The 14,031-nt window shown below is 44.5% G+C and overlaps 1 protein-coding gene across 7 annotated transcripts in view; it reads right to left on the minus strand.

Moving 5' to 3' along the window:
- The window catches only part of FRMD5 (FERM domain containing 5), a 316,738-nt gene that overhangs the window by 28,160 nt on the left and 274,547 nt on the right, over window positions 1-14,031 (minus strand). For all 7 annotated transcript variants that reach the window (XM_049104098.1, XM_025472965.3, XM_025472967.3 and 4 more), the window contains exons 3-6: window positions 12,623-12,665; window positions 12,312-12,390; window positions 4,064-4,161; window positions 1,836-1,959 (exon numbers count right to left, since the gene is read on the minus strand). In XM_049104098.1, the coding sequence (XP_048960055.1) occupies window positions 1,836-1,959; window positions 4,064-4,161; window positions 12,312-12,390; window positions 12,623-12,665 (344 nt within the window). The remainder of the gene's footprint in view (window positions 1-1,835; window positions 1,960-4,063; window positions 4,162-12,311; window positions 12,391-12,622; window positions 12,666-14,031) is intronic.

Below are 14,031 nucleotides of genomic sequence, written 5' to 3' on the forward strand. Positions count from 1 at the left end.
TTCCCCGTACTGTCCCTCTGGAGAGGCATCAATCAGCACACTTATGTGCCAGCCTCTGTGCTGCTTGCTGAAAAACCTACCAAGAAATACAGTGCACAGTCTGGGCCCTTCAGGAACTCATGTCAGAGTTGCAGCAAGGAAACACATTTTTACAGAATGAAGATGAGGCCAACCTGGGTAAGCAGACATTATACTGACTGCAGAGTTCTACAGCCACCAGCACACCTGAGGCACGGGGAAGGTATCTGGCAAAAGTTTATGTGGCAGGCAGAAGGCCAGGCACCAGAGGCAGCTGAGCACCACTGCCCTTCTAGGGAGCTTCCTCATTCCCTGTCCAGAAACTGGAGGGTCTTGTGGGCTCCATTCACTCCTGGAGCAGGCCCAAGCCTCCAGGACCCTCAAAGTGGGCATCATTTCTTGCGAGGGTTCCCTGTCTCCTACTAGGTTTCTAGACATCTGTCCCCACTGCTCTGACATCTAACACTCTCCTGGCAGTGGCTCCTGGCTATCCCAGCACATCCCTGATCTTTGAATGAACCTAGAGCTCTCAAGTCCATGTTTGTTCTGACCTTTACCACAAGGGGCCGCTATTTCCCTAACAGTGATGGGAGGAGCCGGCCTGCTCGCGAGAGGCCACACCTGCGAAGGGAGAGGGATGGGGGCGGGTAGGATTCCACCTCTAATAGGTGTCTTCACTCCCTTGGGAGGGTGGGAGCCAGCCCAATATTAAGCTGAAGCTTAATATTAACATTAGAAATATTTCCTCTCCCCCTTGGGCATTACCCTTCCCCCAGAAGGCAGCTACACATTTAAAAAGATTTTTACAAATTGTAACATACTAATATGGCATGTTTTATTTTACAGCACTGCATTGCATATGTCCTTTTTCTTTAAAGTTTATCAGCTTGGGGTTTATGTGCTCTAGTATGCCACACAAAGTAGAGTGCATACACAATACTGGTTTTTACATATTTTATATTTTTAAAGACTTATTTATTTTAGAGCATGTGTGAGGGGGAGAGGGGTAGACTCTCCTCTGAGTGCAGAGCTGGACACAGGGCTCAATCTCATGACTCTGAGATTATCACCTGAGCTGAAATCAAGAGTTGAACACAACCAGCTGAGCCACCCAGGCTGGATTTTGTGTGTGTGCGCGTTTTATTTTTGTTTGTTTTCCAAATCAATCTTTGTAGAAAATCTTTGTATTTATATGTGCGAAAGGATACATTAATGCTGTTTCATGGAATTTGGTATATTCTGGGCAAACTAAGAGAATCTGAGGAGGACAAGCCTCTTGTTTCTAGCTGCTTCTCCCCTCCTTCCCTCTGTGTGAGGGCTGTGGGGTTGAGTGAGACAGAACTGAAGACATAGCCCCTGAACCAAGTGCTCTCAGGGCACCCCCAGCATTTATGAACCAGGCCACCCTGCACAGTCCCCATCTACTGACCCAGAAGCCACCTGTCACACTGCCACGGACTGAAGGTAGAGGCTTGCCCATTTTTTCACATGCTTCCTCTCATCTTTTTTTTCATCTGTTTTCTCTTTTGTTTCTTTTATGTTTTTCTTTTCCTTTTCCCTAGTCCGTGCTTCTCTCTGTCTCTTCATTTATCTTAACCAAATACCTTTCAGAGGCCAATCTTTATGTCTCACAATATAATTTGCCCTCAAACCTTAGCCTATACTATAGGGCTGGGGCTATCAGTAGAATACTGAAAATGCTACAACCCAGAATCAGGAGGACTGGGTCTGTGGGAGCAGAGGCTGCAGTGCACAGGGCTTATATATTCAGACTATGGGGGACAGAATGTCCTGAGCCTGAACTGAGTGTCACGTACCTGAGTTCTGTCTTGTGAATCTCAGCAATTTTCCTTTCCAGCTTCTCTGAATGTTTTGGGAAAAACTGGAACTTGGAGCTGTAGCCTTCTGGGTGTTTCCCTGGGTCATAATCCCCAATCTCCGCTTGCAAAAGGAAAGCAGAATAAAACAATTGTGGAGATAGGTAAATCATCACTTGGTAGAGCAACAAGAAGTTAATACACAGAGCAAAAGCCAAAGTACACACCAAATTTCCAAAGAACGATGGCTCTTGAGCATGGCTATGTGTTGGGCAGAGGGCATGCCCCTCAGAAGCATGCCCACCTTCGTTTTCCCAGGTGTGCTCTCTGGGTTGATATGAAGTCTAAGCAGAGACACCAGAGCCAAGCTTGTGTTCTGTGCTCACCACAAGAAAATCCCCAATAAAAGAGCAGAAGCCTGCATCACGCACGGTCTTTATCCATTCAGCTGTGGGAAAAGGGCCTGGGATCAATGCTCTTTGTAGCAGCGCAGGAAACAGCTTGATCAGAAAGATAAAGAGTTTCGGGCCTGAGCCAGATCAGAAGTCAAGTCTCAATCTTGACGATTTTGGCAGGGACACATGATGAATGAGCCATGACCCAAACTCGGAACTCAAATCTCAGTCGAAATCGCATCAAATCAAGTGAATACATTTGAGTAAATATTCATTGAGGGCTGACCAGGTGTCAAGCCCCTTCAAGAGAACCTCAGAATGGGAAGACTGGTTAAAACTACCCATTGAGTTCCGGTGCACCAGGTCCTAAGGCTGATTTCCTAGTTTTCTGCCTGGGGCAAGGCTTTCTCCTCTGCTCATTTAGGGAAGAGAGTCCATCCCTAAAGCTGCTGGGATCTCAGATCCATGAGCTTTGCGGAGATGAGGGTGGTAGGTCCATGGTACTCTCCACAAAGCAAATCAGAACCCATCCCTCTGCACAGGAAATGCACCACAGGGAACATCATGCATATGTTAGGAGGAAGTATGTCACAAAGTGCCAGCTGTTTTGTGGTTGTCCTTTCTCCTTCCTTAGTGAGAATCACAACCAGGGCCTGAGAAATCTTGATGGAGTAGTAAATATTAAGAGGAAAATGTGCCTTCCTCTCACAGCTGAATATTATACTTGTGCACAAATCTGCTCATTGTGTCTTACAAATTACTTGGGAATTTCTATCATTCAGCAAGAGACTAAAAGCTTCTCTGGGTCTACAGTCCAGAGTGACCTTGAGCCATTTATTTTGATTTGATATAGAAAGTTCCACATGGAAAACATCAATATTGGACATCAATTACTTCTTCAAAGGAAAAAAAAAGAATTCTATATAGTTGTCAGGGTAAATCTGAATGAAAGGCAGGGGTTTAAAATCTCACTTAGGACTAAGTTCTTTAAAAATGAAGGGGGCCTTTTTGGGTACTTAGAGTTGGCAAGCGCCTTCTAGACTTGCTACTTAGGTGATTTTTTAAAAACAGGAGTCTCAGAAGTTAAAGTAACAATTTGTTGACTTTTACATTCTTAATGCAGCTATGACACTTAACAAAAGAGCTGTAGTTTCTTATTGGCAAGCATTTTTCAGTTTCTTTTCACAAAGTAGCTTCCTGGAGTTCACAGATTTCTAATTAAGTGTTCAGATTCTTTGATGGAAACTATGATTATAGTGTTATGGTCCTGAATAATCTGGTGACATGTTCAGGACCAAAGGACTGAGAAGTCTTAGAAGTGGCACTTCGGAGCTCCTGCACTTCATGGAAGAAGGTGTCATATAGATGAAGAGTGCATACCTTTCCTGCTGTTTTGCAGTGGGAAGAAAAGCAGTTGTCATCAGCTGGGTACAGATTCAACTCTACCTTATTAGGATGCTAGGAAACGTGTCTGTTGTTCGTAAACATTCCAACTTTGACCACTCTGAATGGAAAGGTCTCTGAAAGGGACACCAGAATTCCAAGATACTTCACACTTTTGAGATTTGCATGGAAGGCTAGGAAAAAATTGATCCAGATGACTCTCCAGTGTCTCAGTAACCTAAAGGTGCTAGCAGAAAGACCTTAGGCACAGTTTAGGGTTAAGTGGTCAGAGGTTTCTGGACCTAGGGTGTCTAGGCAAAGCCCTCCCACTCAGACTCTGCTTCAAGTTAGATACTGTTTATATCCAAGGAGTAAGTCATCTGTGGTAACTGAAATAATATAATCAGTACTTAGCATGAGAAGCAAATTCATCTTGTCAAAAGTCATTACCTTGAAGGATGTAAGCTGCTAATAAGGCGGCATCTGATGTCTTACAGAGGAGGCGGCCATGGTAGAGATCCCTTTTGATCTGTAGGAAGACTAAGTACCTGGAGAGAAAACAGAGGCTGAACTAGAAAAGAGATCTCTGATGGCTTTAAAGACATAAGGCTATAATATAAACCTATCAAAATTCCCATTAGGGCACTTTTTTACTACATTACAACAAACTTAAAATGTACCACAGAACAAATGTGCTTTCTATTTTCCTGAAGACTTTCAAGTACTTTGCCCCAAACTGATTTGGGGTTCAATTCAAAACAACCTGTCAAGTTTCCTTCAGTAGCTCAAAACAGAAATGGTGCTTCCTGGCAAAAGCACTGTGCCCCACTCCAGTGCTGGGTTTTGGAAGGAGCCAGCCTTGGCCCGTTCAGTGCTAACAAAGTAACATGTCAGCAGAGAGGGGCCAACTGGGCCTTTCTCTGCCATGGATTCTGGCTGCTGTTTCTTAAGAAATGGAACGGCTGGTGAAGGAAATAGCCCAAGGAAGATTTCTGCCTTTGGCTTGCCAAGACAGTTTGCCCATGTGTGGAACAGCCTTCAGTAATTGGCAGAGCTCAACTGGACCTCTCGGAATTTGAATAAGGTGTAAAAAGGGGCACCTGTGAAGGAAGCATAGAAACTTGTGGCTAGCATTTCTTCAAGGAGAGGAAACTCTCACCTCAGATGCAAGCAGGACCTTGAGACTAACAGCTAATAGTAGCTGATATGTATTGAGCACTTACTATCTGCCAGTCCAGGTGTTATGCACTTTATATGCAGTATCTCAACTAATTCTTACCTAATACTTTGAAATAGGTACTATTATCCCCCCCTTAAAAAATTAATTCCAGTATAATTAACATACAGTGTATTATTTCCCCTTTGTAAGATAAGGACACTGAGGCCTAAGTGGCAGGGAAGTGGCAGTGCCAGGATTCAAATTCAGGACTCTAAGATTCTTGAGGTTGGCTCTTGGTCATTATGTTATACAGCCCTCCTTGAATTATAGCTGCTTTGAAGTTTCACAAGGAGTTGGGTGGACCCAGTCACAGTGGAATGGAATTGTTGATTCTCTTTTGAAATGTCTTTACAAGGAGTAGGCCTCTGATGTTCAAAACTTTACAGGTGCCCCAAGAAGAGCAAAAGCCAAGGATATCAAACCCTTAAGTGTGTCACCTACCACAGTGATGCCTTGGCCTGGGGCATCTATGGGGATTTAGAAATATGCCCACAGATTCTTTGATACTCCTCATTTCCAGAAGTAGAGCTTAACTCTCCCTTAGGGTATAGGTTGGACTTAGTGACTTGCTTCTAACAAACAGAATAAAGCAGAAGTGGTAGTGTCTAACATCTGAAACCAGGTCATAAAGAAGTGAATTCTCCAGTCAGACCCTCAGATGACTGCAAGTCCAGGAGAGACCCTGAGCCAGAGCCACCCAGCTAAGCCACTCCTGAATTCCTGGCCCACAGCAATGGAGAAATAATAAATGCTTATCATTTTAAGCTAAGTTTTATGGCACTCTGTTAGCCCTAGATAAGTAAAGAATCTCTATGGGAGTAGTGGAAATGTAGTAAAATTCCCCTAAACTCCATCAGTCTGAAACAAAAAAGTTGGGCCTTTTCTGGACAACTAGAGGTTTCCATTGCTTCTGTTTTCAGGCTGTGGAATACTATAGAGGATTCTATGACCATTTGATCCTGTGCAAATGCTAGAAAGAAAGAGGACCAGTGACAATGTAACTTCTAGGGTGGGGTGGGATACCAGCAGGTGACTCTGACCTGAGAGCGTGGGCTCACTGATGCAAATAATTAACAAATGCAGGAGAAATTAAACCTTCCCTCTTAAGGCCCACACTCAAAGTGTGGCCCACAAATCAGGAATGTCAGCATCAGCTGGGAGCTTGTTGGAAATGGCCCATCCTAGATCTACTGAATTGTTTTTAACAATATCCCCAGGTGACTTACATATAAAGTTTGAGAAGCACTGTCCTAGAAATATTTGAAAGCATCAATCCAACCAAATCAGGATGGCCCTCCTCAAACCAAAGGGAAGATAAGTACTTTAGTCTGGAAGTTGATAAGAACTCCACTCTTCACCCTACCACTGCCACCAGCAGTCGCACTCTGCCTCAGTGTTTGCCATGAAAAACTGAAAGAAAAAGACATCATGTAGAGTGAATAATTAAGAGGGAGCTACCAAATCTACTTGTCTTCATTCTGCTTCCCACAGCAAAATGCCACACCTCCGTATGGGAAAGAGGGAAGTAGACAAAAGTGGGGAGCAGAGGGGAGAGGAGGGTGGCAGGAGGAGGGGTGAGGAGTGTTTCCTTGCCTCTCACTGCTCCAACTCCCACCTCCCACAGGCTTTGGCAGGATGTGGAGGCGAAACTTTTGTCCCTCAATCAATGACCATTCCCTGGTCCTGAGTTCATATATCACTCCCTCTATACCTCTCTCTGTCCACAATTCAGGGGCAGCACATACTGTCAAAGGACATATTTCAAAGGGACAAAAAGGCTCTGGGCAATGATTCTCAATGTGGCAGTGAGGAGAACATCCACTGGGGGGAGCACTTAAGAATCTGTGTGTGTCTCCTGGGTTTGAAAAGCCCTGCTAGAGCTTCTGATTTGCTCCCTTTCCACTCAGTCTCCTGACACTGAGAATCACTGTCTTTATGAGGCATCTTTATCGATGGGTCCATGGTGGGTGCCTCCAGTGAGCTGGAAAGGATACAGGCTTTCCACTGCTGGGTGGGGTTTCTTCAGACTTCCAGAGGTAGGACAGCTATGGGGGATCAAGGGTAAGACCACGGGAACATTGTCAGGCAATGAAGCAGCAACTGTATAGGATAGGGAAAGGGAGGGGGGGCAAGTCAACATCCTAAAAAACAAAGCACTGCTTTAGAAGACAAGAAGAAGTGAGCTCATGAGAGAATTGACCATCAGCTTCAGGGGACAGAGCTGTACTAGGGGTCCCCCCTCCCTTTTCTGCCACAGTGGCTTTCATCAAGCTTTGTGTTTAGTTCATTGAAGGAGATAACCAATGACTTGCTGTTGTTGGATATGAAAATATGTCCATATGACTCATAGCATCCCTAGACCTATTCTCAAGAGAATATGGCATATTCTCCCCTGTCACACATGGGGCTAAGGAAGACTATCTTGTTGCCTGAGATACTGCCACTGGGGCCACTTTGTTACCAGGGGAGAGGTCAGCCTGCCAGGGCCGCCCAGCCCAGCCAGCTCCTGAAGAGCAGGCTAGTTGGGTCACCTAATCTCAGAATAGGAGTTAAAGAGCCTAGTTCTCTCATCTTATACATGAGGAAACAGAAGTTCAGACTTCATGTAGAATGACTTGTCTGAGGTAACACAGGGACCATCTGAAGGCAGAGTAAGTGACAACCTAAAAGGATAGCCAAGGAAAACCTGCCTTTCTGTGACATGTACATCTCCCCAAGGCATTGGCTGTGGCGCTGTACTTTCTGGTAACAGAGGGAGGAGATGAATCCACAGATGGTTCCAGAATGAAAGGTTCTGAACTCTGGAAAAAACTGGCGTCTCCTGAAGAGTTTTTTTTTTTTTCCTTTCCTTTCTTTCCTTTCTTTTCTCTTTCTTTCTTTCTTTTCTTCTTTCTTTCTTTCTTTCCTTCTTTCTTTCTTTCTTCTTTCTTCTTTTTTTTTTTTTTTTTAATTTTCCCTGAAGAGTTTCTCCAAAGAGTTCTTACTTGGGCCCTGACTTTCCTTCATTAGATTCTTTGTCCCTAGCTTCCTTTATAATCTTATAATCATCTCCTTGCGGTCAGAGATGTTCTTTAAATTTACTTTTAATATTCTTTTTTTAAAGATTTTATTTATTTATTCAGAGAGAGAGAGAGAGAGAGAATGAGAGGCAGAGATACAGGCAGAGGGAGAAGCAGGCTCCATGCAAGGAGGCCAACATAGGACTCGATCCCGGGTCTCTAGGATCACACCCCAGGCTGCAGGCAGCGCCAAACCGCTGCGGCACTGGGGCTGCCCTATACTTTTAATATTCTATAGAGCCTGTACATCCTATGCCTACCTCACCTACTCACCTTCCCTCCCACCCATCATCCATCCGCCTGTCCATCCATCCGTCCAGTTCTGAGCACTTACATGTGCATGGCACTGCCACGGGTGCTGGGAATACATAAGGAATAAAACAGAATCTCTGCTCTTAGGGAGCTTACGTTACAACAGAGAGACAGATGACAAAACCATAACAAAACAAAATAATAATGATTTACGGAATGCATGTGAGCCACACACTGTACTGTTTTTTAGTTTTTTTCTTTTTACTAGTCTCCATGCCCAATGTGGAGCTTGAACTCACAATCCTGAGATCAAGAGTCACATGCTGTACTGACTGAGCCAGCCAGGTGGTCCCACGGTGTACGGTTTAACACATACTCTCTCATGCAGTCCTCATGACAACTCTGTTAGGTGACTATGGTTTTTTTTTTCCTGTTTTTAGATGAGAAAACTGACTGGAGAGACTGTTGCTTGCCTTGTCTCAGAGGGAGTTAAAAAGAACAACCTGGAATTTGAACCCAGTTCTTTTCGATGCCTTAGTCTGGGGTCAGCAAATTTTGGCCTGCCATCAGAGTTTCCAATCAAATAGAATTTTATTGGAATGCAGCCATACTCATTCATTTAGGTATCGTCTCTGGCTGCGTTCACACTGCAAAGGCAGAACTGAGTAGTTGTGACAGAGACCATATGGTGCACAAAGTCTAAAATACTATCTGGCCTTTATAGAAAACACTTGCCAGGCCATCTTAGCCTAGGGTATGCTTAAGTGATGTTCATCAAAGGAATTAATGACCTATAAACTCCTTTCATTCACGCATATATTTATTCTGTTCATATTTTTGTGAGCACCCCCACTCAGACATGTGTCAGTTTATTTCCTTAGGAGGCGGGGCCCCATTTGCACTCCGTTTCCTTCTACTATTTGATCCTTCCACAGAGTTAATGCACCTGTGGTCCCTGTTAAATGCTAAATCTGGTGCCTAATCCCCATTTTCTCTGCCTTGTCTTTAGACAAGAAAATCTATTTATTACTCTAAAAAATGACAACAGAGATTAATCAGGATTTGGCAACTAAATTTATCATCTGGGAAGAGTCCAAGAGATAAATTGAAGCACAGTTCTTTACTCCCTATTTCATCCCCTCCTCTCACTCTGGCTTTATGGGAATAGTTGAGATGGCATTGAAATTTAGGACCAATATTGCTAGGAAAAAACACACTGACAGTTGAATTAGTTTGGCAGGAAGGTGGCAAGGAGGGCTCTAAGCCAGGAATGAATTACGAGTATTGAGTGAAGCTGGGGCAGGTACCTGCTCTCTCAAGATCAGCAGGGACATGAATGAGGAGGAAGATTTGGCTAATTCCAAGGCCTCCACATAATGCTTCATGGAGGGAAAGGCACAAAGAGTCCAAATCAGGCCCAGGAACCCTGTGCTTCACACCCCAACAAGGCTTGGAAAATGCATTCTAGGGAAGGAAGGCTGGTGAGGTAGAGAGCAAGGGGAGAAGAGTTGAGGATGCTCAGCACAGATGTGTGCAGGAGAAGGAGCTCACATCCTTGTCTGTGCCTTTGAAGTTTACTGACTTGGAGAGAGGCCTGACCATGGTCCTCATCCTGGGCCACCAAGACTTGGATGACTGATTACCTGGGATGGTTTTTTCCTCTGAGTTCTCAAAAGTTAGCTGCTTAAGTGTTAGGACTCTAGCTGGTGGGGGAAAAGGACAAAGGAGGAGTGGAGATTATCAGAAAAGAAGTGCCTTTTCACATCAGCAAAGGAGAGAAGGCTGAGCTAACTACTTGTGCCCCATGCACAGTCCTTGGGGGTCCACAGACCATAATCAATCTGGCAGTCTATGCTCAATGCAAGGTTTGCTGGGGGCTGTATTGCAAAGTACAAGACCCTAGTAGTGGTCAGTCCTCCCAAAAATTCTATGTGGTAGCTACTACTCTCCTCATTTTATAAATAAGGGATCTGAAGGTTAAATATCTTATGTCCAAGGCACAGAGCTGAGAAGTGACAAAAATAGGATCTGAGCTTCCAGATCTATGCTGCTTGAGTAGGAGTGTCTGTACATTAGTATTATGTAGTAACATTTGATTTAGAAGATTGTATTGAAAAAAAAAATAGAAGATTGTATTGTCAAGAGCTCCTCCTCAGGGCCAAGATAACCATATATTTCTTCCCTTTAATCAAATAGAAACCCATGTGTTTGCTGTACTCTCTCTCACTGGCTGCTCACTGAGTTGTTAGAATGATCCCTGTCAACCTCACTGTTGGTCTAGTGAGGTGGAGACCAGGCAATCCTGAGGTGTGGTGTTAGGAAGCAAGGCGCTAGGTTCTCAAGAAAGATGTGTTAAATATGCCCTGACACGTGGACAGGAATGTGGCCTTCTGGGTCTGCCCTGGCATCATCACCTCTTTTGGCAGAGAAGTGGGTAATAGGGAGAGGGATAGGCTCAGAGTGAGGCAAATACTCTGAAGGTCCTGAGCAGGGTGGGCTAGCGCTCCTAAAACTACAAGATTGCTTCCTGTAATGTGGATGAGCTTGGTTTTCAAAAGGAAAGTGGGAGCCACATCCATTTCCATGTGGACGAGCAGAACCTGCAGTTTCTATGCCCAATAAGGAGCATGAAGTTTGGTTGTAACTACACACTCACTGGCCTCAGTGCTTCAAGTTGGTGTGTGTACACTGCCTCAAGCATCCAGAGGAAAGAGCCTTCCTCATCCTTGCGACTCAGCCGCAAGATTCACCCCAACCTCCCCTAGGGCCTATGTGGAGAAGCCACTTTTCCTCCCTGTCCCACTTTTTTGCTTCCTTTGCACTACTTAGTCCTGTTTCTTGCTCTCTTCTCCCCCCATTTCTGCCATTTTTCCTCTCAGAGGAACTCACCTCTTATCTGACCTAAAGCTAGTGGCATGCTCTTCGAAAAAAGGAAGTGAACATAAGTCCATATTTCTTCCTCCCTTCTTCCTTCCTTTTTCCTTTCTTTGGAATTCTCCCAAGCAGTTCAATATCTGGAGGTAGACTGATTGCAAGGCCTTATATGACAGAGTCTATATAACTAGCAATAACTTCATCCCAATCTCTGCAGTCTCCAAGGTTTTGAGGGGAAGTAGAGAGCTGGCAGCTGTCTGTTTTCAGCTCTAGGATTCCCTGACATCACCTCTTGATATAAGGCCCCACCCTCTACAAGGTAATACCAATATTCTGCTAATGTCAAATTTAGGTGTTTTTTTTTTTTTTTTTAAGATTTTATTTATTTCTGAGAGAGAGAGCACTAGTATGAGCAGGGAGGGGAGAAGGAGAAGCAGACTCCTCACTGAGCAGGGAGCCTGATGTGGGGCTCAGTCCCAGGACCCTGGGATCATGACCTGGGCCAACGGAAGACACTTAACTGACTGAGCCACCCAGGTGCCCCAAAATTAGATACTTCTGATATAAAAATTAAGGATCCCTGTTACAGAGCATAACTGAATCTCTGAGACAGGCCTTTTAGAGTGAAATTGGCTCGTATAAACAAAACCTTGGGGAAGATTTGAAGCTCCTATTCTTTGACTCTCTTGTAGGATGATGTGGGCACGGAAGTTTTTTCTTATTCTCAAGTGGTGCTGGATGAGATAGGATTCATTCCATGCAGCTGTCTGCCCACCACAGAACATGATCCCCACAATGAGAGGTTTATCATGGACTTGATCTGTCAGCACACTGGAGTTTATCCACTTGGATTTAAAATCTTCAGTATTTCCCAGCTTACTTTTCAATGTCTTGCTTTGGCATGTCCTAAGTACATTAGGCCACTGGAGTCTATTTCAGCCCTTCTCACTGCCAACAAAAGCAGCCCACCCTCTCCAAAAGCATCCATGGTGGCCACATCCTTGGTAAAGGAAAAAAAAAATGCTTTTTATTAATTAGTTACTCCAGGTCCATTTGTAGATGACTAGTTTAAATGAAGTATTCACACTCCTTGAAGGAAAGAAGCTCACTCTGTTCCAGTTTTATTGAGGGGGTGAGTAAAGAAAGCATGTGGAAATAAAATACAAAAGTAATGCTATATTTAGGAAGATTGCTTCCTTATAAGAGTTAGAAGCTTCCAAAATAGAGGATCTAAGAATCCTTCTTTCCTATCCTCTCCAACAGGTCTTAGTAGTTGAGGGGAGTTCAGCCTTACCTGGTTATCTCTTCTTTCAGGGCTGCAGGATCTGCGGGGTAAAACTTCACTCGGAAACACATGGTGAATGGAGGCTGGGCTGCAGAGACAAAGATGTGCCCATTTCAGGAAAGACCCTTCCCTGAGGCTGACTAGGCTTCCCTCCCCCCTGGGACGCACAAGCTTCTGAACTATCATAAGAAAATCGTCACATGTTTAAGGCCAACTTATACCAGGACAGTGGACAATTACCAAGACTTACTAAAAGTGGGAGGTTTCATTCCACCCTCCCCAGGGATGAGGCTTCCCACCTTTTCATGATGAATACTTACATCTCAATTGCTTCACCACAGACTTCGTAAACTCCAACCAATGCTGAAACAGAGAACACAGAACAAGAAAACCTAGTGAGAAGCAGTAGCAACTCTAACTTGTTTTACCCAAATTAACTAACCAGACAGACTGTAGCCCAGGGTGAAAGCAGCCCCAAAGTTTGTGATTGGTAGGCTTGGAGAAGAGAGGCTAATAGGATTTTCTGAAGAAAGCTCCCCATGGAACCAGCTGTGAAGGGGGAAGAGTTCCAGCTTCAGATACCATTTCTGGGCTTCCCTGGCAATACTTCCTTCCCAAAGTAGGGTGCCAAAGTTCTGAGCCATATTTCTGGCATGCCAGTAGGCACAAGTGAATGCATGTATGTGTAATGGGGACAAAGCCCTGCCTGTCTTGAGCAGGGAAATGTTGACGGTAGTGGGTTGTGTGTGTTCGTGTTATGTGCCAGCTATATTTTGGCAGGGGTAGGCAGTACGGACAGAGGTTATTGGTTGTGGCTCTAGAAAGTATTAACAGGTGGAATTTCATAAATCAGTGAGACGGCAGGGACAGTGCATACTCCATCTTTGTTTGAGTAGAATATTGCCAACCCTTGTGTTAGGGCATACATTCTCAGGATTCCTTGGCATCAGGGATGTTTAAAATCTCAGTCTCATAAGATAACTAACCACAACTAAAGTGTAGAACAGTATCATTTTTCCCTTGGATTTCTGTAGAGGCAGGATATAGTAGCAATACATCTTTTCCCATGGTACTTATGTTTGTAGGAAGGAAGCAATGAGGTCATTCTATAACTGTTTCCCAGTTCTTCACAGATGCTTTATAAAATGCATTATTGATGTCTGTTGCTTTTATGCTAATCAGGAAATTTGACGGTTTGCAGAGAGCTACAACCGCTGTTACCTGGGATTTGATTATCTGAAAGTAGATTGAAACTATTAGCTCTGTGAAGGCAGAAAACGGTGTCACCCACCAGTGCCTAGGACAGTGTTCAAGATGCAGCTATCAGACAGGCGAAAAAGTGGGTCCATTCTGGGTCCACCCCTCCCTCTCTTCTGGCTACTTCCATCTGGTGTAACATCTTGGCAGAATCATCCCTCTGGCAGGAAAGCAGCCAGGGCCGTGCAGACAGCCTCCTGGCCTCCCGCAATTCCCAGCTCTCACCTTCTGGGCTAGGCCGTGGGTCATGCAGTTAATGGACCCACTAAGAGCCAGTTCTTCCGTCAGCTCCACATGGATAATCTGGGCTGACATTCTGCTCTCTTGCTTCCTCTGATCTGAGTTCCCACGAGGCTGGCAACTCATTATAGCCACTCAATGTGGTTAAGAGGTCCTTCTCACATTACACGGCCCACCGCGGCTTGGCTTCCCATGGAAGCAAAGGCAAGAGATGAAATTGCATGGAAACAAC

Source organism: Canis lupus, chromosome 30 (genome assembly GCF_003254725.2).
Source record: "Canis lupus dingo isolate Sandy chromosome 30, ASM325472v2, whole genome shotgun sequence".
NCBI classification, from domain to species: domain Eukaryota; kingdom Metazoa; phylum Chordata; class Mammalia; order Carnivora; family Canidae; genus Canis; species Canis lupus.